Genomic DNA, 24067 nt, shown 5'->3' with positions numbered 1-24067 from the left:
CCAGGAGACTCATCTCAGGTCATGCCAATACAAACTGCTCCTTTGTGTGAAGACTGGTTGAAGTATGCCTAGCTAAACAAGCAGATACACTGCATCTGACAGGAAATGTTATCTGCAGGGAATCTGATAGAGAGCCTTGTCTGAACAGTTTAAAATGATCTAAGAGACAAGGCCTTTTTGTTACTAAGGATGACCCTCGGCAATATCTGAAATGAAAACACACTTTCTAAACTTGGCCTGCTGTTCCTCTCTCAATTGCTTTCTATATTCTATACACATTTTGTAAACAAACTTGGTCTGACACCAATCCCCTGCTGTTTCTCTCTTTATTTCTTTCTATATTTATCTCAGGGACCTGACTGAAAACCATCTCAGCTCAGTACCTGTTGCAGGTTTGGGGGGTCTCACCCATCTCAAGCTCAGGGGAAACACAGAATTATACGAGGCCTTCAGTCCTGATCACTTTCCCCGTATGAGGTAACACAAACTCCATCAAGCATTCTTTTATTCTTTCTATGTAGTACCCAATGTGAACTTTGTATTTTGGTTTCTTACCAAAAACTGATTTATGATGATAACTCACCCAGGTGTGTATCCTATGGCTGTAAGGAACAATGCATCACTTCCCATCCCTTCAATTATCCTTCCTCTCACGATTTTCTATTAATATCTTCAATTTACCAAAAGCAGCCAAGGATGATAATGAACTAATTACACTGTGTCCCTGCAAGCCATCCCTGAACTGAACTTCAACAATGAGGAAGCATTTGTCAGCAGCAAGTTAATTCTTGTTACAAAGATCCCTAGAGGCCTGGAAAGGTGCAGTGAAGTAAAAATGGAGAGTGAGTTTCAAAGGCATAGGAGATGGCAGGTGATCAAGTGGCAATGTAGGCATTACTGTAGAACATTGTCCAAAAATAGAACGCCTGGCAGAAAGCCATTTCAAATGCATTGTACGGTAAATGTTTGTGTACAAGCATCCACATGAAAGTCAGCTGATGCAGACTGTTTTCCCCATAGATGAGTATTCAATATTGTATCTAAAAGCTAAACTTCCATGAAAATGAAAGTTTTTGTTAGACCATCTGTTGTGGCTTTGTTTTTCCTGATCTCCTGTCAACACTGTTTGTTACAGGGTTATAGAGATGCCTTATGCCTACCAGTGCTGTGTGTACGGTTCCTGTGATAGCTACAAGCCAGCCAGCCAGTGGGACACGGAGCAGAGCAACACTGATGAGGACCTACACAAGAGGACCGTAGCCATGCCGTACCCTATCCACGCTGACACACACTGTAAGAAAGCACGCAATTACAATATCTGTGCGAGCATATATACAATATAACACACATGGTACACACCTGGGATGAGGGTTAAATTAATACATGAGAATCTGATCTCCATATGTTTGTGCTCATTGGCAAATTATTGACACAAGCCCAATTGAAACATGTCAGAGCCTCGCTGAAACCACAACTGGCAGCTGACACACACTTACACTCGAGTGTTGACCCTTCCATGCATTCTTGTGGCAAGCATAAAATGTAAACACCAATAAACCAAAATTGAGTTGAAATTAAAACCATTAAACCTCCACCATTAAAGCTGAAAATAAACAATTGCTGGGTGTACCAAAAGGTAACAATAACAAAAGATGATTAAACCATGACATATGACTGATTAAAATTTATTCACCTTTTAATTGTTAGAAAAACAGGCATGATGATCCAATTTCATGCAAGTGCCAATTATCTTTTACAATTTTTTTCCCTTTCATTGCAAAAAAATTTTACTGCACCACCAACCCCGTTGCCACACACAATCTGTATATGTAGACATACAGAAGAAGCTTAGAAAACCTAACACAAGCTAAACAGGCCTTATACAGCAGATGGGCCCTGATTTTTGACCCTGATGATGCTTTATTCCAGATGACCCTGACCTGGAGGAGTTCCAACTAGAAATAGAGGAATCCAAACTACAGACCAGTGTCCAATGCACACCTACTCCAGGTAACACCTTCAGTGATGATCAAGCTGTTATCAGTTGGCTTGCAGATTGTTTTATCACAACTACAGTATGAGGAAATGGAGACATGAATTGACTATTTATAGTTTGTGTATGTACAGCTGATGATCTGTATGTTTGCAGGTCCTTTCCGTCCCTGTGAGTCTCTGCTGGGCAGCTGGTTGGTTCGTGTTGGCTTGTGGTCCATCTCCTTGGTGTCTCTTCTTGGGAACTCCCTCCTGCTGCTGTCCCTCTTCGGCTCACCCGGCTACCTTTCCCCGCTCCGCTTCACCGTTGCCTGCATGGGTGCTTCCAACCTGCTGACGGGTGTGTGTACATGCACCCTGGCCCTTGTGGACGCTCTGACCCTAGGAGAGTTTGGCCACCACGGTGCCCGCTGGGAAGGGGGTCCTGGTTGTCAGGCGACAGGATGGGTCTGGGTGTTTGCGTCTGAGGCAAGTGTGTTGCTGTTGACTCTGGCAGCTGTGCAGTGCGGTGTGAGTGTGACATGCGCCCGTGCCTATGGGAAGTCCCCATCCCTCGGAAGTGTACGCACATGTGCACTTTCCTGCCTAACTCTTTCCCTCACACTTGCTTCTCTCCCACTGATAGGAGTTGGGGAGTACGGGTCCTCACCTTTCTGCCTTCCCTCTCCCCTGCCACCCCCGTCATCCCGACTGCCGTCATCCCTGGGCTTTCCCTTGGCGCTCATTATGATGAACACCCTGTGCTTGCTTATAGTCACAGGTTCATACATCCGCCTTTACTGGGAGTTACTTAGGGGAGAGTGTGAGGGCCTGTGGGACTGCGCTATGATCAAACATGTTGCCTGGCTAATATTCACCAATGGCCTCCTGTATGTACCAGTAGCTTTCCTCTCCCTCTGCTCCCTCCTGGGTCTACTCTCTCTGGGGGAGGAGGTGCTAAAATCAGTCCTCCTGCTTCTCCAGCCCCTGCCTGCTTGCCTCAACCCACTCCTCTTCCTCCTTTTCACCCGAGACCACTCCCAGTTTTTCTTCTGGTCTCACCCAAAAGCGCGTCCACAGCTACGAAGGGACCGCACCCTGGACTCGCTAGTTTCTGTGGAGACAGAGAAGAGCTCGTGCTCCGATTCGTCGACACAGGTGTCACTCGCTGATGCCGATGCCTTGTACAGTGGGGTGAACTCCACTCTCCAACCACGACTGGATCCAGTCAGGTTTTCCCACTGCTCCTCTACTTCCTCTGTTCCTCTGATCCCTTGCCAGATACCCACTCCCACTGCCAGAGATAGAGACAGGGTGACAGAACGAGGGGGCTTGAACGACGATGAATGTCTGAAGAGTTTGGATCAAGATGTGATTCATAACACTTGCCCTCTGTATCACTCTACCATGGCTCCCTCTCTGACCTCTCATCCATGAGCCTCCAAGCTAGCTGTCTGAATAGGGACACTATGGACACTCAAGGACCATCACTGAGCAGCAGCAAGCACGCTCTGGGTTATCAATCCTCAAGCACCTCGGAGTCCACACAGAGACTGTAGAGTACTCTAGAGTATGAGAACGCAACAAAGTGCCTCTGAAAATGGAGAGTGCAACTAAAAGTTCCTTTCACAGAAAAGACTATTATAGGACACACCACAATACATCATAACTGTTATAATAAAGGACAATTTCAGACACTACCCAGTGGACTGCGTCAGTCATGGACTCTCATGACAAAAAGAAATCTCCAATAAAAACTGTTACAAAAATATTGAAGCTGTTAACTACATGGAAAATCTAAGCATCAGACAAATCAGTGGTTTAGCCAGGGGAAATTTAGGTAGAACCAGTAGAATTTTAAATGTAAATGTTTATACTGAAATGTGATAAGACATGCAGCTTAGAGGTTACAGATTGTTTCGTTATATTTTAAGTGGAGTTATCTGTATTTGTTTTTTTTAATATAAGTTCTATCCTATTGCTAAGGTCTGTTTCAAAGAAAGGGAGTCATCATCAGACACACAAGGACATTCTTTTTTTTTACCAGAGTAAGCTAACATTTTCATACACAGAAATGTTATTATCCGATATATTTCTTTGCAACTGTGTAATAGTTGTTATAAAAATGTTCTTTATGTGGCAGCAAAATGCAACAGGAAACAGATCAGTTTCACATGGTTTACATGATTTTGTCTCAAATATGCAACTCTGCCCCACAGGAGGGAAGCAGGTATACAGACTGAGTGGGATGTAGCTATCTTTCTACAGACATTAGAGTAGGCTAGCGATATGTACATACAATGTAACTACCTCTGAACTAGCATGGTATTGACTCACTACAGCCTTATGATGTTTGTCTCCCTTTTTATATGATAGACAGCAAATATATAATTTTATATATAAAAAAAATAAATTCTTAGTTTGTAAAAAAAAAAACTTGCTATTTAGGATGTACATACTTTGTAAACAACTGGTAAGCATATGTTTGAATAAAATTATTATCTTCATACTGTAAATACATCAACCACTCTGCTTATATAATGAAACACACACACCACACAGGAAGTTATAGTATTGTTCAAAATAAACTTTAATATTACAACAGAGACATACAAATTATACATATAAATATGTAGATATGTGAGATAGATATTAGTACACTACACGACATAAACATTTAAAATCAAACTCTTTACAAGTAAACAGGTGTATAAGGCAACGTGGCTGCAGAGAAGAGAGACCTGTGGCTCTAACAAGCACGCAAAATCTACATACAGCTTCTCTTTGCTGGCTCCTCCGCCTCCTGCTGTGCACCAAAAACCTCTCTTTTGCGGGATGTAGCTTTCTGATCTAGATTATTTTCTTTGTTGCCATCCACGACTCCCTGAACAAAGACAGATACAAACTATTTTAGACAATGACAGCATTGCCCATCAACGCTCCTCCACATCCAAAAGACTGAGAAGTGTGAAATGTGTCATTTGAGTATAAATCACACAGTCTGCATCCATTTATTCCAAGTAAATATTAAGTTAGTAGACAACAATCTATTGCAGGAGCACAGCACCACCTTGTGGGTAAAATATACTACTACACACAGCTAATACAATGACAGACAATGCAGTGTTGTGGCACAAGTCACAATAATTATGTCACTGAGTACTAATAATGCGCCTCCTCTCGAGGGTCAGTAAGTAGAGGTTAATGAGGCAAACGTTTTCAAACATGAGCACAGTAAACTTACCATGTTCTTCTGAACAGCATGTTCTTGTGTCCACTTCCTGGCTTTCTCCGTGAACAACTGTTTGTTGTATTTGAACTCTGATGACTGCATTTGAAAAATGTAAGCATTCCTTTACAGGTGTACATGGTGGAGATACACAATTGATCACAGTATCACAAATCAAATGCTCTCTACTTTATTTTTAAGATATACTTTTGAGACAAAGGGTAAAGGTGTTTCTGAGTGATATCTAAACAAGCTATTCTTGCATTTAGCAAAACCTCTGGCTTGTAATAAAATGCATACTATAAAAAGTAATCAATTCTTTTCCAGGTACAAATGTATGTTTTTAGTCCTCAGCCATTCTAATGTCCAAAAAATATTGTTTTGCAGAAGCTCTATTGTCACATATCCATATCTATATTGGAATATTCACTAAACAAATAAAACCACCGCAGTGTGATTGTGTATCAAGGTTATGCTACTCTAATAGATAGTATGATGTTATGTGAGTGCAAGATTATGTGTGACTCACAATATCAGCCATCAGTGGGTCGTCTGGATTGGGCTCAGCCATGAGTAGCTGAATGGAGGTGAGCACTGTGGAGATGTTTAAGGATGGCTTCCAGGCACCCTGAATAAAAAGTGGAAAATAATTAATATGACAAATATTCGCTGGTATATCTGCTAATTTATTTTACAGCAGACAATTAAAACCATATGATGGAAGCAAAACAGAATCAAAATTTTAGTTTGTAATCAGTTACAACCTTTGGCGGGAGTTTGAGAGCATCATGGCAGATACGTCCTGAATTGTCAATGTTTGGGTGGTAGATGGGGGTCAAGAATCGTATTTTGGGAGGCTCAAATGGGTACCTACATGTAGAAAACAGCAGGTCAGTCTTACTCAACTGTAGTAAGTGTTTATAACATGTAAATAGGAGAGAGAACACCTCCATCCATTTTAAACCTTTGAGAAAATTTACCTCTCTGGGACCTTGATCTCCAAAGAGAAAACTCCACCTTCGTATGGAGTCTCTGTTCCACCAACAATCTCTGCAACAGGGGAATGGAAAGAAAAAAATACATGATCAGGTACTATGGATAAAACAAATATGTAGCTTGTCACATATGTGATATATTGTGAGAGAACAAATGCAGTATCAGTCGTTTTAGTTTCAAAGTCTTGACACTGAGAATACTTACGAGCCCGGAGGTCGTCTATCTGTTCCTCCGTCTGCCAGCATGTTATCCCGGGAGGGGGCTCGGTGCTCAGCATCTGAAGCTCACGCTTCAATCGGGAAGCCCTCTGCATTCTGCTAATCGGAGAATGGATATGTTCATATTGACCACAAAGATAATATTCACTCAGTCAGAGGTGGAAGTAACAAAGTACACATACTTTTTCCCCAGGTACCTGTAAATTAAAGTTTTTATTTTTTTTTAAGACTTATTACTTCCATCCCTTACATTTTTTCACAAACACCTTTACTTTCTACTTCTTACTCATTACTTTAGTTTCAATGCATTTGAGGAGAAATGTGGATACTGCAGTCCTTCCCAACACCAAGACCAGTGCATATAACAAATGATATAACGTTACATTACACGACAAAAAAGATGGAGAAGCTCAGCTTTGTATAGCAACAGCCGGTAGAAATGTCATTTTACTTTGAGTATACATTTCAGAGCCTGTACTTTCTCACTTTGACGTTGAATCACTACTTCTACTCAGTTTTTTTAAATGTTTTTTACAGAAGCACCTGTTTGAGTAAAGACTGTGTGTACCACCTCTGCTCATAGTTACGTTAGCTCTGGGTTGTTCAATCATAGCTGCTAACGTTAACTCCAACTAACGCTATTTGTGAACCGCTCCAAGCAACCGATACTTAAATAATGTGGCTAAAAACTGATAGTTTGTCTGTCTGTGAGTGGAATAACGCTGTTAACTCGATGTTAAATCACAGGCACTTACGTTTCTCCGGCTTTAACAACTGTCGTCCGGTCTACAACCACTGTTTGGATAAAGTGAACATGAACACCGTCCACTCTGAACGGAGAGTTTGTTTTTACATTTCCCTCTCATCAACACTGCCCGCGTCCATCTTCTTCTTCGTCTGTTTTAATGGAGCGTATTTCCACCCAACCGGAACACGATCGCCACCTACCGTTCTATCTTCACTGCTATTTTTTTTTATTTTTATTATACTAGTTTATTAAAACATTGTTTAAACATTAACCGGCATCTCCTGGTTTGTTGGAGATGCTTGTAAAAAATATATAGTAATAAATAAATAAATCCATGTTTTTGTCTCACTTCATTGACGACTGTTTGACTTGATTTGAACAAACCAAAGTGACATGAACAGGTGGCATTCTCTCCATATCCAGCGAGGTACAGATACATTCAGAGTTGTATGTGTTAAACAAAGTCTGTCTTTAAAGACTTTATCAATGTATCTATATCATATGGATAGTTTGGTGCTGAACATTGGCACTGATAAAGGATTATTATTACACAAAAATTCAGGCCACTGTTCATTATTCCTACTGTTTTCATCTTTTTTTATACAGCACCCCATAGTTCTTTTTTTATTTATTTTCCGTCCATACTATATATATGTATGCTTGTAATATTTAACATTTGTAAATCAGTAACAGATGCACTTTTATGCCAACTTATTCATTGCTTGTAATTTGACTTTGCCCCCATACTTTCAGTACTTTTTGTACTTTGCAGTAATACATGTCTTCGCTTTGTTTCCTGAATTTTGATTTAATTTTAATGTGGCTTGGAAAATTCATGTAAAAATGAAATTCAGCTATTAAAAACAAGAGGCTAAATAATTATCATTTAACATATGTTTTTCATTTAATTATGAAACAAAGCAAATTCAATTTAAAAAATAACTTTATTTCTTTGTTTGATTTGTTTTCATTCAATATTCATTCATTCATTCATCCAAAAGCTGCTGTACAGAATAAAACCAAGTGTGAGAAATACACTCAGACATTTCTGATCAACATTACAAGTTACAACATTCACATCTTCAGAAATTATAACTTGAAAATGAACGTAATAATAAAAAATGTCACAATCACAAAAATGAGGTAGAATTATGCACACAATCACTTGCAGATTGATTTGGATCTCACTTTGAAGCACTGGCATAGATAGCCTGAAAAGTAATGCGTTCATGCTGTCTGTCTTCCATTCTGACGTCTGTGAAGCCAGAGTCTCTCAGAGCTGCCATGTAGGCCTCCGGGCGCCAGTTCCCCCCTGGCATCACTCGCTTTGCTGCCAAAGTAGCCACATTGGACAGCCGCAGCGTGGTCACCATCAGGCTTCCTGGGTGAGTTAAGGAGAGAAAAAAAGAATGACAAGTAGGAGTAAGATAGCAAATCAGCAGACCATCTGAGACAGGTTTTAATTTGGATGACAAAGGTCTTAATCTAACAATGTCAAATCCTACCTGGTTTCATTACCCGATGTATCTCTGTGGCTCCCTTCCTGAGGTCAGGCCAAAAGTAGTAGCAGTTACAATGAAAGACTTTATCCACAATGCTGTCTGCCAGAGGCATTGCTGCTACATCACAGTGGTGGAGGGTCACTTTCCCACTGGCCACAAGCTCCTTCATTCGCTCACTTGCCATCTGTAAGAGAAGGAAAAGATAAATATTCTACTATTCCAAAAGTGAGTAATGTTCCTCCTTCAAATACATTGTTGTCCCAGGTGTGTCTATTTCTTCTATTTTTTCTTAATTCCCACACAAAGAGGCTACCAGTCCACATGTGGCTAATTTAGGTGGGCTAGAGAGGCTTGTTGCTGGGTCTCCAAAAACAACAAAAGAATCTCCTTGAATTTAAAAACTTTATTCCACTCTGTCAGTATTCATACTTCACCTGATGCATGTATTCTGAATAATCCACTCCTATAAGCCGGCCTGTGGGCTCTGTGAGCAGTTTGGCTGCTGATTGCAGACCCAGTCCCGGGCCGTGACCCAGCTCCAGCACTGTATCCCCAGGCTGGATCCCACTCAACTGCACAGCATTTTCCTCAAGCACCCGGTTGCGTGCTGTGAGAAACCTACTGACCAGCCACCCTGCCACTGATCGTGTCGGGTGGCCCAACTGTTTCCCCAATTTTTCAGCCCACATCACTGGAGAAATAGGACAGAAAAGACACGTGGGTATTTTCAACACAGGTTGTTACATGGCTATTTCTTACAGATTTACAACTACAAAACCATTGTATATCATCAGTGTAAATTACAGTAGCTTGTCACATTTTTGACTATTTTAAGCACTACTCTCCTATTAGTGTAGGGATCATATCATGCAGTAAAATAGTGGTATCATGATATAAAACATATTCACTAAATGTCAGTGCTATTTTAATATTTTGGACATAATAAACTTAGTCTGTGGTATGACCCATAAGTAACTACAATTAAGAAAAAAAAAACAGCTTTCCGAGAGACTATCTGTAGAATATGAGTATACTGTATGTTTATTATTATTATTATTACATCTCCAACACTTTAACCTGCACTAGGTTTACAGGACGTTTGCAAATTAGAATCTATAAGCCAAACCTTTTCTCCAGGTATCTTTATTCTGATAATAACACTTGTAGTTACCTTACTGTCATCATCATTTGGTCACTGTATGTTAGATTGCCTCTATAGCAGTGGTTCCCAGACTTTTTAGTCTGATGTACTCCCACAACATGTCAGATAATCTCCTTCCTCGACTCCACATTATTACCAATACTACTTTTAGCTATTAGCCATTCATCCATTAGTTAAACTACTAACCATGTATGACTGTGGATAAAATAAGATTTTCTATTTTGGCAAACTATTTGAGCTACTTTAAAAAATCTTTTCACTTGGTGCCCCATGGTTGGAAATGTGTAACTGTTAAAGACAGTCGACGGTAACGTTACACTATATTGATTAGATATAGCTTACTGTAGGTGTAGGTCTACAGGCTCTGTGGTTGCAGGGGTTGTCTTGAACTACAGTAAACGGCACTACTGAATATGTTTTTATGTCGTGCTATTTGTCTGAACCTTACCCGACTCTAGTCTGAGCTGTTGTGTTCTTCCTCTTTTTTCCTGTGTTCTGGCGGTAAAATGCATTACCGCCAACTAGTGTGGACTAGCGTTATCTATCAACTTAAATACATTTCACTTAACACTAAATTATATTCATCCGCCTAGTTTCTCTCAAAGAGGCGTGTAAGAGCCATTTATCCATTTGTTTATCTTTGTGTTTATCTGGTTTATTTGACAGTGCTCACATAATCCTGAGTTTGTTTATTAGGCTTTTTGTGTTTCATGAATCCAAACTGTGTTTCCACTCTTAGATGATGTTTGTTTTGATTATTCCTTTTTGTTTCAAATCTATTTAGTGCATCCACATATTATTACCACAAATTCATATTGTTAAATCTGTACATTTAGAGATAGATCTGTCGTTGCATTATATGTCAATCCACGCACACTGTGCTGTGAGATGTTTAATGCAATTAGCCTACATTAATGCAAAATATGTGCAAAGAAAAACACTTTTTAATGTATTCCCTCCACTCTTTGGTCTTTGGTTCTGTCTCCTCATAAGGAAGTAAAAGAGGAGGAGGAGCTCCGATGGCTATTTCTGCTTTACAGGCGCTGATCTTTCCGTCTCTCATTCACTTATTCACACTCCCACTGATTTTTAATCACTCACCCCCCCCTCCACACACACACACACACACACACACACACACATATAATGATTCATTCAGATATTTAATACGCCGAAGTGTGAAAACAAACAGGGACAGGGTAATAATAAATAAATAAATAAATAAACACATAATTGAAGCTGGAGCGCGCTCCTATCAAGAGCGCTCAAATGTTTTTTGGAAATGCTTCTCTCCGGTTGCTTCCTCCAATCAGCCTGTTCTGCACTCACCCCCCCGCGAGGATTATTTTTCTTTCGTTTTCATTTCCCGGAAGGATCGAATGTGAAAATAGTAGAGTCTTCGTTGTTTTATTTAAAATGGAGTTTGGGGAGGTTTAACCTGCTGTTTGTTTCATTTATTGACGACCTGTGTGTCTGCTTATAAGGAAATTATCTTGTTTTTTTCGTACAGCCGAATAATAAAACGGCATTTCCATGGAGAACATTTCCCCGTCACCTTTGGTCAAGGTAAGTTAATACTCAGGAGCAAACCGATTCATTTTGTGTTGTCTTAAAAAAAAGGCAAACCAGAGCCCAACTGCAAGTTTTGTTTTGTTTTTTTTTTTGGGGGGATTGGGAGCTTAGTCCAAGGCCAGCTTCTGTTGTTTAGGCAAGTGAAAGTGTAGTTTAAGTAAGGTTTTAAAATCGCTCTCCATTCCTGCCTCTATCCTGCCACTGAGTGGTGGTGTATGTGTACTTATGGGCATGTGTGTGGATGTTTTGCAGCAAGAAAACAGAGCAAACAGTCCTACATCCCTAATGCATGGAAACCAAGTCAACATTCCTCGCACTGTCCATCAAACCCCCCCTTACCAGCTTCCTTTGGTCAGTCCTCCCACTCAGGAAGACCTGTGGCATCTACCTGGACAGCTCCGTGAGTCAAACCCTCCTCTCTGTTTGATATGTGCTGTGTTTATCTGCAAGATACTGCTGCATAAATAACAAGCAGCAAAGGAGATGCAGCAGCCTCTGCTGTTCTAAAGCCCAAACGCCACCTATAACAGTATGTTTTTAGAATTATGTATATTATGTAATCTTTTCTAGGAATAAACCCATCTCTGTGGGATAAGGAGGATGTGGCCCACTGGCTCCACTGGGCTCAGAAGGAGTACTCACTGCGCCGGCCCGAAAAGGGACGCTTTGAGATGAATGGTCGAGCCTTGTGCCTGCTCACCAAGGAAGACTTCAGACGCCGCTGTCCCAGCTCTGGTAGAAAAATGAGTGTCTTTGCAGAAAGAGAGTATGCTGGCTGGTTTTGTGGGTTTTTTATATGCACCCCATGTTTTCTACAGGTGATGTTCTGTATGAGATCCTACAGTGTGTAAAACAGCAAAGGAGGAGCGTTGTCTGTGACCCCCCAAATGCGTCTCCCTCCTTGGCAACTGGGAGCACCCAGAGCCCAGTCGGCTGCCACATACCCCCGCAGAGTGTCAAAGAGCCCAAGCCTCCCTCAGTCAATGGCAACCAAGGTCAGTAACGTCTAGGAATACATTTTAAAACATATACAGAATCAGTTGTATGTTGATACATACGGATAATTTGACTCTGGTTCTCTGTCTCAATTAACACAGTGCAGAGAGCAAATTAACAGGACAATACATATGCAGACATACTATAAGGGCATCTAATCTAATCAAATCTAATCAAACTAAACAAAGGCACAGAGCTAAACAAATATAATCAAACTTAAACATACAGCTGTAATATACAGGAAAGGTCAGGACAACAAACTTCATTAAGGTCAGATTGTTCTGTTCTGTTCTGTTCTGTTATGTACAGGGTACAGACATGGATGCATGGTAGTTCAAAAAACAGACACACATTATGTGTGTTGCATATACAAAAACTTGTTTATCCTGGTTAGATTGTAGCTGCAAATACTTCCTGATCCCGTTCTTACAAGTGCAAACACACCCTGCAGGAATTCTCACTCTCCCCTACGTTTGTTTCTCTGTACTTGTGAGGACATCCATATGCTTTTTATTTCCAAACTATAAAGTTTAACCCTGACCAATACATGCCTACCCTCAACCTTTATGCAGGTATGATATGAAGACTAGGGGGTATAGAAGTAATCATAATGTCAATTGAAATGTAAAATCATGTGTTTAAAAATTGAAATAAAACAAATAATTGCCACTTTCAGGGTGTTAAATGGTTATAAGCAGCATTTTAATGTTGTTGGTCTCACAGCATTACATGCTTTCAGGTAGTTTAATAAAGCTACAATACATGATATAAGATGTTTTGCATTAACAAGATTATTTGAAGCTGCACCCTTCAGATAAATGCGGCGGGCCGAAAAGCTAAATAATTCCATGTAAAGTTACACTAACTGGAAATCCTCGTTTGTCGCGACCATAAAAAAAGGTACTTTCCATTACAGAGCATGAAGTGTGCCAGTGGGTGTGTCCTGGTTACTTGGAAACCAATTATCTTACAACTCCAGAGTCCAAAACAATGACTTTGTTCTACATACTGTCTGCAAGTAGTGAAATGGCCTCTTTGTATATTGCATCAGCCATCAATGGAAAATGTTGAAGCTGCTTTAAAATCACTTTTGCTTTCATTTTAACCCTTTTTTTTTAATTCCTCATATTTCTCTATAACAGTTTCCCTTGCTTTTACAACTGCAGTGTCGGCAGCTGTTGTAACCGCTGTGACCACCCAACCACAGCCAATGTCACCTCTCAGAGATCGACCTACAATCTTTCGCACCTACACTACTCCACTCACACATACTAGTGGGTATACCAAACAATACCATAAACACAGCCTTTCTGCGAATTATTTACTCTGATTTTGGTTTCCTCTCTCTTTATTGCCCTCTGTATGTACGCTTCTCTCGCTTAGATGGAGCAGTAGCTGTCTTTACATTGCCCCACAATCAAGTTCAGTGTCCTCCCAAAACAGAGAGCGTCACCCAGGAGCCGCTCAATCTCTCTAGCCGAGAGAAGCCGAGGAGCCCACTGCACAAAGCCAACGGCCGCATCCCAGGTAGTGTTACGTTCAATTATTAAGAGTTGTACTACATTATCCACTTAGAAAATCTACAAAAACATTTTTTGTCCTAGAGAAGGTGCACACGTGTGAAAACCTGCTCATCAGTCAATTTATATTAAGACATCCATAAGATTCACAATTTCCTCACCGTGTAGCTTTGGTTTTAGTCTGCCCAAGAAAAATATCTCTCTGGCTTGCTGTGTTCTTCAGCCACATTTGTACTTCAGCTGTCTTCTCTCTGGTTTTGTATGTGAGGCAGAGCAACACACACTGGAAAACCTGCAAAGCGTTTAAAGGAGCCCTAAGAGTCTTACAGACTTATAGATAAATACATGCTTGGATATGAACAAGGCTTTGAGATAGAGTTGTATTTGAAAAACGATCAAAATGAGTTATTTTCATTATGGATTCTCAATAGAGCTTTGAATACCGATAATTGATTATAGTTGTATAAGTTTGGGTAACATGGGTCTGCTTGCTATCTTGATTATGGCCAGAGTGCAGACTGCTGTGGGACTACGTGTATCAGCTCCTGTGTGACGACCGTTACCAAGAATACATTAGATGGGAAGACAAAGACAGCCTGGTATTCAGGGTTGTCGACCCCAACGGACTGGCACGTCTCTGGGGAAACCACAAGGTGAGCACCCACGTCTGTGTGTTTCATCTCACAGGGAAAATAAACACGCAGGTGGAGAGAAAAAACAGCAAAAACATGGGGACATGGGAAGCAGAGTAAAAGTTGTACCGCAGGCCCTTGATGATGTGTGATCTCTTGTTACAGAACCGAGACAATATGACCTATGAGAAAATGTCCCGTGCTTTGCGGCACTACTACAAGCTCAACATCATCAAAAAGGAGCGAGGACAAAAGCTCCTCTTCAGGTCTCTGTCCTTTTCAGTTTGTCTTTCTCCTCCTGTCTTTTCCACATAACAACGCTCACACATTTATTGTTATGGCCTCTTCTCCACCCCCCACAGGTTTCTGAAACTCCCACATGACAACAGGAAACCACAGGCCGACCCTGCAGAGTCCCCGGAACACACTTTATTTCAGGACGGGGACTTTCCAGACAGCAGTCCTGTACCTGAGTTCAGTGAGGACCATTTTGAGGTTTCCCCTGATCGTGCTTCTCCACAGCCTCCTCCATAGAAAAAAAACATTGCATTAAATGTCCTGAATACAATACAACAACACATATTATTGCAGAGTAATGTGGAGATTGTGGTGTATTTATCTTGCGTTTTTGAGCTTAAGAGAGTAATCCATGCATATACAGGTTTAAAAAAAATGCACAGTTGTTTGTATTGTTAGGAATCTTTGCACTGTGAGATCGCTTTACATTTTGCTGTGAATCAATGTATGTATCACTGTGATCAGAATGAACACTAATATTAAAGGACAAGGAAAATGGTGAAAGAAGTAACATCAATAATAATTGCCAACAGCCAAATAATAATCATAACTTAAATTTCTCAGGCTTGCTCAACATAATTGCAGTACAAAAGTTGCACTTGTTTTTATATATTATACAGGTCTAGCAGGTAAATGGTGGAAATGACTGTGAAATTGTTCCAGTTTGTTTGTTCTTGCAGAGTAAATGCCATTTTGTACATGCTGTGCAGTTTGTTGGTTTTAAATTTTACATATAGTTTTGCTTAATTAGCTCCAAGTTGAGGCATTTGATAAGTTTCAGATGTGGAATAGCCTATAGGTAAATTGTCAATGTTTTTCCTGCTTTGTAAAATAAATATTTTGTATTGAATACTTTGTATGGTACCTCCCAAATGTGTTTATTTGCGTGCTCAAGTACTTAAATGATGTCTTGGAACATATATCACGACATTCTCAGTGATGAGATTAAGCCCGTAGGGGAATAATCCAGTTAAGACAATTGATCATTCATGCCGTGTTAATCCTTTAATGCAATTCACAAACTACTAAAACAAAGACAAAAAAAACAGTGTTATTGGGCTCTTAAAATATAGGCAATCTAAGAAAAACACACACATTCATATTGCTGCTTATTGCCTAACCCCCAACTAAAAGCTGGTATCTGTACCTGCAGGGGGTGCTGTGGTAGCATGGTAAGCAGCAGAAATTAGGACACTGCACATTTAGTTGACTTTATTGTCAATATTGTATTGCTGTAAAGGATTGACAGAGGAAGGAGAGCATCTACCCTTTACTTTAAAACAGGAAGCTGCTTCTACAGATAACAAAAACGGTTCATAGCCATTTAAGACAATCAAATAACATTTCTGTGTAAATGCCTTCACTTTCTGACAGTTTGAAGCCATGACCAGAGTGTGGTAACATGGATGGGAGCTCATTAATAAAACGTTTTTAAGAATAAAAAAAGGTAATAATGTCACGAAAAATAAATTACTCTATAGAACAGACTAAGTCTAAAACATATCTCATGTATTATATATGTATTATATCAACCCAATGACTACTTTCTTAGGAAGTGCTTTGTTGAGGGCACCCAGTTAACTCAGTGGGTAGAGCTGGTGACCCATGTACTGAGGCTGAGTCCTTGCTGCAGCGGCCCAGGGTTCGAATCCGACCTGTGGCCCCTTGCTGTGTGTCATCCCCTCTCTCTCTGCCCCCCTTTCCTGTCTATCTTCAGCTGCATCTATCAAATAAAGGCCAAAAAAAGTAACTTTTAAAAAAAACAAAGTAAGTGCTTTGTTGCACAGATATATATATTTCAATTTAAATATAAAAGCATAAAAAGGATAAAGTCAAAGATTTTCATACTAAGTTTAACCAAAATATTAATAGTTCTACTTATTTGTCACATACTCACATATATTTTTAATAACTAATAACTCATTTATAAAGCAAGTAATTTAGTTTAGTCCTTTTGGAAATTGTTACTTGTGACATCCTAAAACATGTACTTTTTGTTCATTAGTTCAGCATTGCCAAAGATCCAGAGCATTTAGTTTATTTAGTAGTATCACACGGAAGCCATCCTGAGATAAGCAAACCAAAATCATGTTAGCTTTTAGGACTAGAAACAGACAAAAAGTCATTGACAGTGTTATATGCTATATCACATGGGCATGACCAACATGGTATGTCTAATTGAGATTGGTTTAAAAACTCTTATTGTGAAACCGTCGCCCAGTTTTTACTGGACAACTCTTCTCAGTGTGCTTTGACTCGGTCTACTTTTAAAAAACAGAAGGAGTTTTTGCCACAGCACTTCCATCCTCTTCAATTATCTACAAATTGATAATTCAAAGCCTTTAGAAAATGGCTCCAGGAGTTCCCAGTTGTTATTATCGTCAAGTTCCTCTTTCCATCTCCTTCTCTGGATCAGGATTCATGGCCACCTACCAGTTAGGGGTCGCCCAGTGCTTCGTAAACTATACACCCTGGATACTGCGCACAGCACCGTGTGTTCTGGGTGCATCTGCTGGGTCTCTGGTTGCAGCTGCTGTAGCCTGTGAAATGAGCCTGAGTGAGTGACTATCATTTTTTTCTCTAAATCTATTGCCTGCAATTTTATGTTTCTGACTCAAAGTTTTCTATTTTACAGTTACGATCCGGGATGAGATGCTCAATTTTGCCAAACAGATGAAGGCTTATACTCTTGGCCCATTTAATCCCTCAATCAATGTTTTCCACTGGTTAGAGTTAATTTTACGCAAACATCTTCCTTCCAATGCACACAAACTGGCTAGTGGGCGTCTTGCTGTAGCTATGACCCGCCTGACTGATAGCAAGCTCATTGTCATGTCTGATTTCCAGTCCAAAGAGGATGTAGTACAGGTGAGTTGCTACAACAGATTCACACCCTATTGATTTGAAAGAAACCTGGACAGGTTGGTAGCAAAAAATTGACAGTTTTTAAGCATATTGTAATTATTGTTTTTTTAATATTGCCCTCAGGCTTTGCTATGTAGCTGTTTTGTGCCTGGGTACTGTGGTATACTGCCTCCATCCTTTAAAGGAGTTGTGAGTATTTGATGGCCTTTCCATAAAGTCACTTCAACACCATTTTTTGGTCTGTATCATAATGTATGTGATCTCATCTCACAGCATTATGTCGATGGGGGTTTCAGCAGCATGCAGCCACTACTTCCTTTACCCTCTCACACGTTGACGGTGTGTCCGTTCTCTGGAGAGATGGACATCTGTCCCGCCGACACACCTTCCAAGTGGGAAATGGTAGTGAGTGGGACCACCTTGAAGGGCAACCTGGCTAACAGCCTCAGGATCGTCAATGCTCTCTACCCCATGACTCTAGAGGTCAGACCCCTGTCAAACTCTCCATGTGCAGAGTTTTGTTCTCAGTCTATTAGTAGCTGTCTTTGTGGGTGAAAATGACCCATAAACTTATCTGTCAAACTAAATGTTTAAGTGAATTCTTCTCCAGCAAATAATAAGATTAATAATAGAGTTTAAAGGTGATAACCCTTTACTACAGACCTGCTATTGAATCAGTGTGAATTAAGGGCACTTATCCAACAGTAACACTGTGAAAAAGACTCTCTAAATGACCATTTATTTAATGACTTGTTTAATTCTATTTGTGTGTTGTTCATTCTCTCTTTAGACTCTGGAACAGGCCTTCGACAGTGGCTACAAAGATGCTATTCATTTCCTTCTGAGCAACAGTGGGTCAACTGTAAAAGGGGAAAAATTGAGGAATTAATGATACTGTCATTTTATTACTTGCAGAATCAATTTGACCTACTTTCTCTTTCACGTCTTCCCCTCATGTTCAGATCTTCTCCCATGTTTGATGATTCCCAAACTATCCCAAGGGCAACTTAACTATAACCAGACTAATACGTGGATGCACCTGGAGACGGACATAAAAGATGAGGAGGAGATGAAGGTGGAAAAGGAGAACGCTGCACTGACATCTTGTACGGACAATAGATGCATGCAGACTGAATTGACTGGAAATCGACCAAGTACTCTCCGTTTTGACATGGTAAAAAACGGTATGTCTGGCACACACACACACACACACACACACACACACACACACACACACACACACACACACACACACACATAACAGAGAGTGTTTAACAGCCTGCTTTGAATCTTGTTTAGATGTATAGAATTATTTTTTTAATTAACTTGGAATCTGGCTGTTTGACATGCTAGCCACTAAAAGCAGCCAGTTAACTAGAACAGCTTTTAATGACACTTGAATTTGTAAGTTACAGTTTATTTTCTCAATGCAGCATTGAGACTGAAGCAGAACATTAAGATTAAGTCTGTAAAATAGTTTTTTGTCAACATTTGTGTTTCAGTTCTGATGGGCAACATGATGACCAATCTGAGCATGTCCGGACTCCCTGTGAAAATCTTTTCCCATCTGCTTCTACCTCTCATTCTGTCCTTTTACGCCGTACTCGAGAGAAGGCACAGGTAATAAATACACTTAACACATAATACATAACACAGACAAAACTGTAAGAACAGTTGAGGACACTGAGGTTGTGTGCTCAGTAACTGAAATGTCTACATTTTGTGTTTTCAACACAAGGAGGGGAAGGAGCAGTCTTTGTATTTTCTCATATTTAAAGGACAAGTTTGAGATTTTGGGAAACATGCTTCTCTTCTCTCTGCTTTCTAGGCGAGTGTTAGATTGAAAGATTGATACTACTCCCATATGTGTCTGGTAAATATAGGGCTACAGCCAGCAACCAAAAGCAGACAGGCACATAACAGCCCGTAAAACTGCAACCTGCCATTTGTATACTCTGGTCTTGATACAGATTACGAACAAGATATAACGTGATGGGTATAGATTAGAAGATTACCAGCTGCTGGGTGTAGCTTCTTATTTAGCGTACAGACATGATCTTCTCATCTAACCCTGGGAAAATTAGTGAATAAGTGCATTACTCAATATGTCTAAGACAGATCTAGAGCCATCCTTATACACTGACTAATCCAGACTAATGCAATCCACATCATACTGTATTAACATTTTTAGAAATGTGGTTTAGGAAATTAAACTGTTTGTTAACAACTGGGCCTATATTAGAAAATTATATCTAGCCAATATAATGGCTGATAGAATAGAAGAATAGATCTTTATTGTCATTGTCACAGGTACAACGAAATTTGCTCTCCGATCAGTGCTTAATTTAGCATAAATTAAAAACATAATAAATAATAATTTAAAGAGCTAAATAACTTAAGTGCTAGTGTTAATAAAATAAAAACATATAACATAATTAGCAGCATACATAGACACACAGTCATACACACCCAGTCATTGCATATTATTTTTTTGCAGCATTGAGGGTAGTTACTGCAGTTGGATAAAAACTGTGTTTGAGTCTATTTGTCCTTGCTTTAAATGATCGGTACCGCCTGCCTGAAGGCAACAGTTCAAACAGGGAATGACCAGGATGGTGAGTGTCCTTTATAATGTTCTGGGCTTTTTCGAGGCAACGGGAACTGTGTAGTTCTTCCAGTGTGGGGAGAGGGCAGCCGACGATCTTTTGAGCGGTGTTGATGACCCTCTGGAGCACTTTCCTCTGAGCCGATGTGCAGCTGGTGTACCATACACATATGCAGTATGTTAGTAGGCATGGTAAAAGGACACCAGTAGTCTTTGTGTGATGTTATTCCCCCTGAGTATTCTCAGGAAGTACAGTCTCTGCTGGGCCTTTTTCAACAGCTCAGAGGTGTTCACACTCCAGGAAAGGTCCCCCTGGATATGGACTCCCAGGAAGCGGAATTCTGCCACCCTCTCCACACAGTCCCCGCTGATGATTAATGGTGGGATCTCTGTTTTATTTCTCCTGTAGTCTATGATGAGTTATTTGGTCTTTGAGGTGTTGAGGAGCAGGTTGTTGTCCCTGCACCATGTTGACAGCCGCTCCACTTCATCTCTGTAGGCAGACTCACCCTTCCCCCTGGAGATGAGCCCCTCCACTGTGGTGTCATCCGCAAACTTCACCATGGTGTTGCTGTGATGGACAGGGGAGCAGTCATGTGTGTAGAGGGAGTAGAGCAAGGGACTCAGCACACAGCCCTGGGGAGAGCCGGTACTGAGGCTTAAGGCCGTTGATGTGTGATGGCCCACTCTGACCCTCTGTCTGCGGTCGGAGAGGAAGCTATTGATCCACATGCAGGTCGTGTGTGGAAGCCCCAGGTCCCCCAGTTTGACTGCTAGCCTGTGAGGGAGGATGGTGTTGAATGCAGAGCTATAATCCACAAAGAGCATCCGCACATAGCTCCCCTGCTGCTCCAGGTGTGATAGCGCAGTGTGTAGTGCTATGGCTATGGCGTCTTCTGTAGATCGGTTCGCTCTGTAGGCAAACTGGTGGGGATCAAGGCTGCGGGGCAGGGCAGCTGTGATGTGACTACGGACCACTTTCCCAAAGCACTTCATCACCACTGGGGTGAGTGCTACTGGTCTGTAATCGTTGAGGCTAGAGATGTGAGGTTTCTTGGGCAGTGGGACTATGGTTGAGGATTTCAGGCAGGGTGGGACAGTGGACTGTTCCAGGGACTGGTTGAAGATCTTTGTGAAGATTCCAGCCAGCTGATCAACACAGTCCTTCAGCACGCATCCCGGGACGCCGTCAGGACCAGCCGCCTTCCTCGGGTTGGCAGACCGCAGTGTGTGCCTCACCTCATGCTCCTCAATTGTGAGGTTTATGCTGCTGTGTGCCGAGTGGTGTAGTGGTGCCTTCTCTGGTGTTGTGGCCTCGAAGCGGGCAAAGAAGATGTTCAGCTCCTCTGCCAGCGCGAGGTCACCTTCAGCAGCTTCGAGGTTGGATCTGTAGTTGGTCAGATGTTGAACTCCCTGCCACACTTGCCTGCTGTTGTTGCTGCTCAGGTGGTCCTCTATCCTCCTCCTGTAGTCTGCCTTGGCCTCTCTGATGCCCCTCTTCAGGTTAGCTCGGGCTGTGCTGTAGAGTTCTTTGTTGCCGGACCTCCAGGCGGTGTTCATCTCCCTTAGCAGCTGCTGGACCCCCTGTGTCATCCAGGGCTTTTGGTTGGGGTAGACCCGGATGCGTTTGTCCACTGTGACAGTGTCTATGCAGTTCTTAATGTAGCACAGAACACTATCTGTGAACACTTCCAGATGCTGATGTTCAAAGACCCCCCAGTTGGTCCCTTCTGATACTAACCTACTGCAGATATATCGGTCTTTCATCTGATACGTGCCGATATGGATATATATTTTTTTCCTTTTAAATGCAATGTAATTCAGTGTTGAGTGTCTTTCTGTCTCCCAGACTGGAGTCGTTTGTCAGGCAGGTGCCTGAGTTGGTGTTCTGGACTTGGCATGCCCTTAGACACTTCACATTCTTCTTTTACAGCATATTTGTCTGTACCCTTAAGAAGAACATAAATGACCGGTAAGACCGCATCCTTACATTCCATTGATCATTCAAATTGTGTATGATGCTTTCGGAATTACTGTTTACTTCTTTTGCTACACGTTTTTGGTATCTGTTCTTGCTATATACTAATATTTCCGTTGTAACATCTCATCTCATGTTCAAACCGATTGGACTTGGACTTCAACTCTCTCAAACTCTCTATGTTTTAGGATTACGCCCATCATCCTGCTGTTGCAGTGGATGAAAATTCAAGCACAACATTAGGCTCCACAAGGCACGCAGAGGCACTCTACACCTTGCCATAAGATTCCCTCTTCTGCTCATTCTGAAGATGTCGGGCATGGGATTCTACACAGACGGTTCATGACTCCATCACAGGATCACAAGAAACCAAAATTACAGTATATGTAGACAGAGTGACTGATGTTTTTAGGTCACCAAGCTGAAATGTAAACACTGTATTCTTTCTTCACACCATGCATCACTACATTTAGCATATGAGGATAACCAGTGTTTAGCATGAAGGTAGCATAGGGTGAAAACTCCTAGGCTGATCAAATTAATTTCTTCCTGCTGGAAACATGTATGTGAATAATATGGTCATAGTTTTATGCTTGTGTGGTACAGTCAGAGATTAATCTGATGTGGTGGTAGGTAAAGGGGTCGAATGGGGTTGAAATGAAAGTCTATTGGTCTGAAGACCATGCTGTACAGTTATATAATTGTAATTTTTGTTTATCTGTTTGGCCTTATGAACATAATTAATAACATTGCTTAATCTCTAAAATACTAATATAGTGTTTTACAGCATACAGTGGTTTCTGTCACCCAAAACATGAAAACTGACTGCTGCAGAATAGTGGATGTCAGGGGTTCATCAGCTGACTTGAGTGAAAAACAAATCCTACCACTAATCAGTTATCCAAAGTTTTAGTGAAACATCCCAGGCAAAAGCACTTGCGGTTTGAGTTGAGAATTTATCTCCAGGGCGCTTATCTAGAGTGTTCCTAATTTCATTTCCACATGAGAGGTGACAACTAGTCCTGTGATGTGCTATTTGAACACTGCACTCTTTCACTCCTCGTCCCCTTGTGTGTAGGCATTCGCTACCTCACTATACTGTTCATTCATTTGATATTAAGCCTCAGTGTCCTCCAGCAAGCATTTCTTGACTACAGGAAATTCTGTGAATTCAAATGACACTAGTGTTAGGTGTTAGTAACTACACATTTTATGTTGTAGGAGCAGAAACCATTGACTTTCTTTATCTCCACTGTAACATATTGTAACCAAGATCAAAGTGCTTTTGTTCTGCTGTACACTGCAAATGAATAAACTGTACTCCTTTTATTGGTTTTGTACAATATATTTTTATTGTTTTGAGCTGCGGTGTTGTTAGCTGTTACCTTTATGCCTGCTGCTACTGTTTCAGTTTGAGAAACCTCTAGCGATCAGTTAAGGTCATCGCTGAACTTTAATAATCTTTCATAATCTTGCTGTCCATGTAACCTGTTCCTCTGTAGGTCAATCTCCTTTCAGGCTTGTAACAACTCATTTTGGCCAATAAACATAAGGGTTTGGGCATCTGAAATGCAATTTCATAAAATACCCACAAGATGGAGCAGTGAGTACAAGGGTGGAACATTGTATAAATGGGTTGACTGGGAATTCAACAAGAACTGTGATATCAGACAGACAGGATCTGTCAACCAAACCCAGGCCTAGATCAAACAAGCATAAAAACAATGTTTCTCTTTGAACTCCTCGAAGCCTTTCAGATGTAAAGTTTTCAATCAA

At 40.9% G+C, this 24067-nt stretch overlaps 5 protein-coding genes across 12 annotated transcripts in view; 3 read left to right on the top strand and 2 right to left on the bottom strand.

The window, feature by feature from the left end:
* Window positions 1-4487, top strand: part of LOC127377898 (leucine-rich repeat-containing G-protein coupled receptor 6) — a 36061-nt gene extending 31574 nt beyond the window's left edge. The window contains exons 15-18 of the mRNA XM_051426202.1: window positions 352-477; window positions 1136-1293; window positions 1930-2010; window positions 2150-4487. Coding sequence (XP_051282162.1) covers window positions 352-477; window positions 1136-1293; window positions 1930-2010; window positions 2150-3408 — 1624 coding nt within the window. The 3' untranslated portion in view covers window positions 3409-4487. The remainder of the gene's footprint in view (window positions 1-351; window positions 478-1135; window positions 1294-1929; window positions 2011-2149) is intronic.
* A 50-nt stretch (window positions 4488-4537) lies between these two features.
* On the bottom strand, window positions 4538-7314 carry ube2t (ubiquitin-conjugating enzyme E2T (putative)). Of its 2 annotated transcripts, none has more exons than XM_051426277.1 (7): window positions 7170-7314; window positions 6401-6513; window positions 6181-6250; window positions 5965-6070; window positions 5730-5828; window positions 5216-5299; window positions 4538-4855 (listed from the first exon to the last, which is right to left on the bottom strand). In XM_051426277.1, exons 2-7 carry the CDS (start codon window positions 6507-6509, stop codon window positions 4739-4741), a joined length of 585 nt encoding a protein of 194 aa, XP_051282237.1. In that variant the 5' UTR covers window positions 6510-6513; window positions 7170-7314; the 3' UTR covers window positions 4538-4738. The 2 variants fall into 2 exon arrangements, with proteins under 2 accessions (XP_051282237.1, XP_051282236.1); XM_051426276.1 differs by having other exon boundaries at window positions 6401-6510; window positions 7170-7307.
* A 773-nt stretch (window positions 7315-8087) lies between these two features.
* Window positions 8088-10347, bottom strand: zgc:194242 (uncharacterized protein LOC100005854 homolog). Of its 2 annotated transcripts, none has more exons than XM_051426271.1 (4): window positions 10275-10347; window positions 9099-9355; window positions 8668-8848; window positions 8088-8543 (listed from the first exon to the last, which is right to left on the bottom strand). In XM_051426271.1, exons 1-4 carry the CDS (start codon window positions 10336-10338, stop codon window positions 8347-8349), a joined length of 699 nt encoding a protein of 232 aa, XP_051282231.1. In that variant the 5' UTR covers window positions 10339-10347; the 3' UTR covers window positions 8088-8346. The 2 variants fall into 2 exon arrangements, with proteins under 2 accessions (XP_051282231.1, XP_051282233.1); XM_051426273.1 differs by having other exon boundaries at window positions 10169-10291.
* Window positions 10348-11142: 795 nt separating this feature from the next.
* On the top strand, window positions 11143-15693 carry etv7 (ETS variant transcription factor 7). Of its 6 annotated transcripts, none has more exons than XM_051426250.1 (9): window positions 11143-11392; window positions 11651-11798; window positions 11969-12133; window positions 12217-12393; window positions 13537-13668; window positions 13838-13921; window positions 14425-14567; window positions 14712-14812; window positions 14909-15693. In XM_051426250.1, the coding sequence occupies exons 1-9, from the start codon at window positions 11360-11362 to the stop codon at window positions 15078-15080; spliced, it is 1155 nt and encodes a 384-aa protein (XP_051282210.1). In that variant the 5' UTR covers window positions 11143-11359; the 3' UTR covers window positions 15081-15693. The 6 variants fall into 6 exon arrangements, with proteins under 6 accessions (XP_051282210.1, XP_051282211.1, XP_051282213.1 ...); XM_051426251.1 differs by having other exon boundaries at window positions 11150-11392; window positions 13561-13668; XM_051426248.1 differs by having other exon boundaries at window positions 11153-11392; window positions 13778-13921.
* A 1393-nt stretch (window positions 15694-17086) lies between these two features.
* pnpla1 (patatin-like phospholipase domain containing 1) lies at window positions 17087-23620 on the top strand. The gene is made up of 9 exons (XM_051426241.1): window positions 17087-17400; window positions 17479-17711; window positions 17832-17897; window positions 17982-18191; window positions 18499-18559; window positions 18671-18892; window positions 19211-19328; window positions 22163-22285; window positions 22480-23620. The coding sequence occupies exons 1-9, from the start codon at window positions 17193-17195 to the stop codon at window positions 22532-22534; spliced, it is 1296 nt and encodes a 431-aa protein (XP_051282201.1). The 5' UTR covers window positions 17087-17192; the 3' UTR covers window positions 22535-23620.
* Window positions 23621-24067: the final 447 nt, after the last annotated feature.

The sequence above is a fragment of the Dicentrarchus labrax genome, unplaced genomic scaffold, assembly GCF_905237075.1.
Source record: "Dicentrarchus labrax unplaced genomic scaffold, dlabrax2021, whole genome shotgun sequence".
In the NCBI taxonomy this organism is placed as follows: domain Eukaryota; kingdom Metazoa; phylum Chordata; class Actinopteri; family Moronidae; genus Dicentrarchus; species Dicentrarchus labrax.
Note: the sequence above shows the minus strand (reverse complement) of the source record. Positions and strands in the feature narration are given on the sequence as shown.

Coding starts and splice junctions, on each gene's coding strand:
- pnpla1 (XM_051426241.1), top strand. CDS start 17,193: ATGGCTCCAGGAGTTCCCAGTTGTTATTATCGTCAAGTTCCTCTTTCC. Junction 17,712..17,831: donor CCAAAGAGGATGTAGTACAG/GTGAGTTGCTAC, acceptor TATTGCCCTCAG/GCTTTGCTATGTAGCTGTTT. Junction 18,893..19,210: donor TTTTGACATGGTAAAAAACG/GTATGTCTGGCA, acceptor TTTGTGTTTCAG/TTCTGATGGGCAACATGATG.
- ube2t (XM_051426277.1), bottom strand. CDS start 6,509: ATGCAGAGGGCTTCCCGATTGAAGCGTGAGCTTCAGATGCTGAGCACC. Junction 5,829..5,964: donor CTCTCAAACTCCCGCCAAAG/GTTGTAACTGAT, acceptor CTTTTTATTCAG/GGTGCCTGGAAGCCATCCTT. Junction 4,856..5,215: donor ATGCTGTTCAGAAGAACATG/GTAAGTTTACTG, acceptor GTCTTTGTTCAG/GGAGTCGTGGATGGCAACAA.
- etv7 (XM_051426248.1), top strand. CDS start 11,360: ATGGAGAACATTTCCCCGTCACCTTTGGTCAAG. Junction 12,134..12,216: donor ACGCCGCTGTCCCAGCTCTG/GTAGAAAAATGA, acceptor TGTTTTCTACAG/GTGATGTTCTGTATGAGATC. Junction 14,568..14,711: donor GTCTCTGGGGAAACCACAAG/GTGAGCACCCAC, acceptor CTCTTGTTACAG/AACCGAGACAATATGACCTA.
- zgc:194242 (XM_051426271.1), bottom strand. CDS start 10,338: ATGCATTTTACCGCCAGAACACAGGAAAAAAGAGGAAGAACACAACAG. Junction 9,356..10,274: donor ACAGCTCAGACTAGAGTCGG/GTAAGGTTCAGA, acceptor CTATTTCTCCAG/TGATGTGGGCTGAAAAATTG. Junction 8,849..9,098: donor ATTCAGAATACATGCATCAG/GTGAAGTATGAA, acceptor CTTCTCTTACAG/ATGGCAAGTGAGCGAATGAA.